This window comes from Lipotes vexillifer, unplaced genomic scaffold (genome assembly GCF_000442215.2).
Source record: "Lipotes vexillifer unplaced genomic scaffold, Lipotes_vexillifer_v1.1 scaffold61, whole genome shotgun sequence".
Taxonomy (NCBI): Eukaryota; Metazoa; Chordata; class Mammalia; order Artiodactyla; family Lipotidae; genus Lipotes; species Lipotes vexillifer.
The window spans coordinates 1,381,745-1,384,903 of record NW_006787051.1 but is presented as its reverse complement, the minus strand read 5'-3'; the positions used below and the strand labels follow the sequence as shown (position 1 = coordinate 1,384,903).

Below are 3,159 nucleotides of genomic sequence, written 5' to 3'. Positions count from 1 at the left end.
AGGGAAACACAGTGTCCAGGCCCTGGGTTCTCAGTGGTCTACCTCCTGAGCAGCTGCAAGCACTCCTGCCTCTACCTGAAGGCTATGAGTCCAATCTCTAGTCATAAAACAATCCCTGTTTGATACAGCCTTCGAGGGGCTCAAACATTTCCCAAAGCAGGAAACTCATTGTCTCCCTACCCTCCTGACATAGCCATTGAAATCCGCCTCCTGTTCTGAGTATTGTCCTCTGGGGCTATGTGGGGGGGGAAAAAAAAAAAAAAGACTAAAATAAAGCTGTCGTATTTCTCTCAAAACTCTCACTTGCTCCGTAGGAGGCTGAGATTCCTTATACAATAGAGGAAATTCCCAGAGGAGATCATTTCTTTCAGCCAAGGCTGGGGACCTGGGGAGGCCATGCAGATTTCAGAGCTAGATAAACTTGGGTATGACCCTGGCTCTGCTATCTACTGTTACCTGACCTTGGGCAAACCTACATTAGCACTTCGAGTATGTTTCCTCATCTGTAAAATGCAGGGCTGTGATCCTTAGAGCTGATATTTTCGCCAGATAGGTACTCTCTAGTTACGGAGGTGGCTATTTTATGATCACGCATCACCAGTTACGATGGGTCTATCACCAGATCATGAACCTGGGAGACTGGTGAACCGTTCTTGAGTTTTGCTAGTAGTCTGAGCAGCAGCTATGATATTGGCAGTAACCTCAGTGGTTTTTTTTTCCCTACACCTGCATGAACAGGCATGGCTTGATTCTGCCTTTGGGTGATGCCATTTAGGCAAAGCTCCCAGGCATCAAAGCCAAAAACAGGTGGCTGAGCCACGTGTCTAGGAGGCAGAGGCCATTCTCCTGACACTCCCCTGAGTCGGTGGTCTGATGGGCACAGCCCTGTCCAAAATATCAGAGACTAATAGGACCAAACAGAACCAGGAATGTCAGCAGTGAAAGGGCAGGGCCGCTCCATGGCCATCTTACCTTATCTTCATTGGCAACAAGCAAAGTTTCCATCCCCATTTTCAGACGTTGGATTTCTTGGTCTAAAAGAATTTAGGTATAGGAAGAATTATTTACGTAAATGCAGACAACTATTCCCACCTGCTGAGATGCTAAGACCTTTCCATATGAATAAGTTACATGTGGCTCCCTACTTCTTTCAAGAGCCCATGATGGTGTCTGGCATAGAGTCAGTCTCATTACATATTTGTTGGACTATTAAACGAATGAACCTACTATTTTGTCTTCTCTTTATAGACATTTGTGGGGAAAACACAAAATGCCATTTATTCAAGGGTGACACAGGAACCCCCAAATCTTTCACAACTGACATCCCACAAGGAAACAGACATTTATCCTTTATGACCTGAGTAGGCATGTACCTGGGCTGCTAACTAGTTTCAGAGAGAATCACACTGTCCCATGGATTGTAGCAGAGGAGAATTTAAAATGAGAAAAAAAAGGAAGTGTGTAGCTGAACAGAGACAGGGAAAGAATAATTATGTAGAGAAGAGTCAGGTACTTGGCTCAATTTAGAAGGTCACAGTCGGAATTGACTAACAGTGTTTAGCTGGATCGATAAATATGTTAAAACAAACTCTACTGTTAAGGGAAACGATCTTATTTCATCATAAGCCTACAGAATTTCTCTATGGGCCAAGGGATCTTTGTCAGTCTGTGGTGGACAACACATTGCCTTATCTCACTTTGGACCCAAGAGACTCTCTCGAATTCTTCCCAAACTAGTCTGGAGAGCCAGGTCAAAGGCCAAAGCCTAAAGGAGCTCGGGGTCGTCCTGCCCAATATGTGGAGGTCTAAGAATTAACACATAGCTAGTTTTTCCAAGCAAATCCCTATACCTGTCCCCAAATTGGGTACTACAGAGAATAGGGATGTCTACGTAAGAAAAATACAGGAGACAAGGGAACAAAAATATGTATAGTCACCCCATCTCCTTTTGGGATGCTTGCTACATCCGGCAAGAATAGGAAGAATGGATTTAGGACTTTGTGTAATTAGTTGTAGGGATTCAGCTTCAGAGGAAGGTGCAGAGTGCTGTTCACTATCTTAGGCTCTCGGCGGCTAAAGATCAGCTTGGCAACCCAGTCTGTGGAGGGGAGGGCAGTAAGCTCCAGACGAAGATGGGCAAACCTTGATGCCATGGGCAGGCCGCAGCCAGAGCAAGGCCCCGAGGATCAGCTCCAGGATGTGCCGGGCGATGGAATGCGGCGGGGCCTAGAAGGCGAGGCCTGTGGGGAAGCACGGAGAGCAGGGGAAGCCTGCCTGGCCCGGAATTCGGGGCCTGGGGAGCTCTCTATGCAAGTTTAGCATCACAGACAGTCTAGAATATCTCAGGGGTCTCCAGCCTCCACATTAGGCCGTGGCAAGTAGGTGACATACTCGATGGCTTGAGAAGACAAGAGAAAGCCTGGTGGAGGGATGAGCACATGGGTCACTAATTTCCTCCTCCCGCTTAAGCCATTGTTTCAGGGCTGCACAGCTTCCCCACCCCAGCCAGAGATCCTAAGCTAAGTGGTGCCGGTGCCGAGGCCCAGCTGCAACTCTGTAGTCGGGCTAATTCACAGGGCTCCCCAGCACTGCTCTGAAGCCCGGGGGCCAGAGGAGAAGCTGGAGGATGTGTGATCATTTTGTATATAAGGCAAATAGCTGTAAATATCAAATACGCATTAAGAATATTTGAGGATTTAGCCTCTATTTTTAATCAGCAAGATTTGAACTCCTCAGGGACCATTCACCATCCTTTCACTTATTCCATAAATATTTCTTAGCAGCCATGGGCTGAATGCCGTGTGAAGCTGTGGATATGGTCTCAAATAAGAGAGACACAGTCACTGCCCTAGGAGGATGACAGCCTATACAAGACCTCACAAAATACAACACTGATCAATTACAATAAGTACTATGAAAGAAAAAAAGAATGCTGAGTTTGAGAAAAATGGGGGCACCTAGTTGAGGTAGGGTGGCCAGGAAAGGTCTTCCTGAGAGGTATCATTTAAGTTGAGATCCAAAGGATGGGAAATAACGAATTTGTTTCTGTAACCTCAGGCTCTTATGTGAGTATCAGGCAGGGCTCCATTCAATGACTGAACGAATTGCTAGAGCCTCCTCTTTGGTGATGACACAAAGACAAGTCCTTTCAATTAAGGG

At 46.4% G+C, this 3,159-nt stretch overlaps 1 protein-coding gene across 1 annotated transcript in view; it reads right to left on the bottom strand.

Moving 5' to 3' along the window:
- The window catches only part of PPFIBP2 (PPFIB scaffold protein 2), a 113,690-nt gene that overhangs the window by 24,580 nt on the left and 85,951 nt on the right, over positions 1-3,159 (bottom strand). The window contains exon 8 of the mRNA XM_007459834.1: positions 973-1,034. Coding sequence (XP_007459896.1) covers positions 973-1,034 — 62 coding nt within the window. The remainder of the gene's footprint in view (positions 1-972; positions 1,035-3,159) is intronic.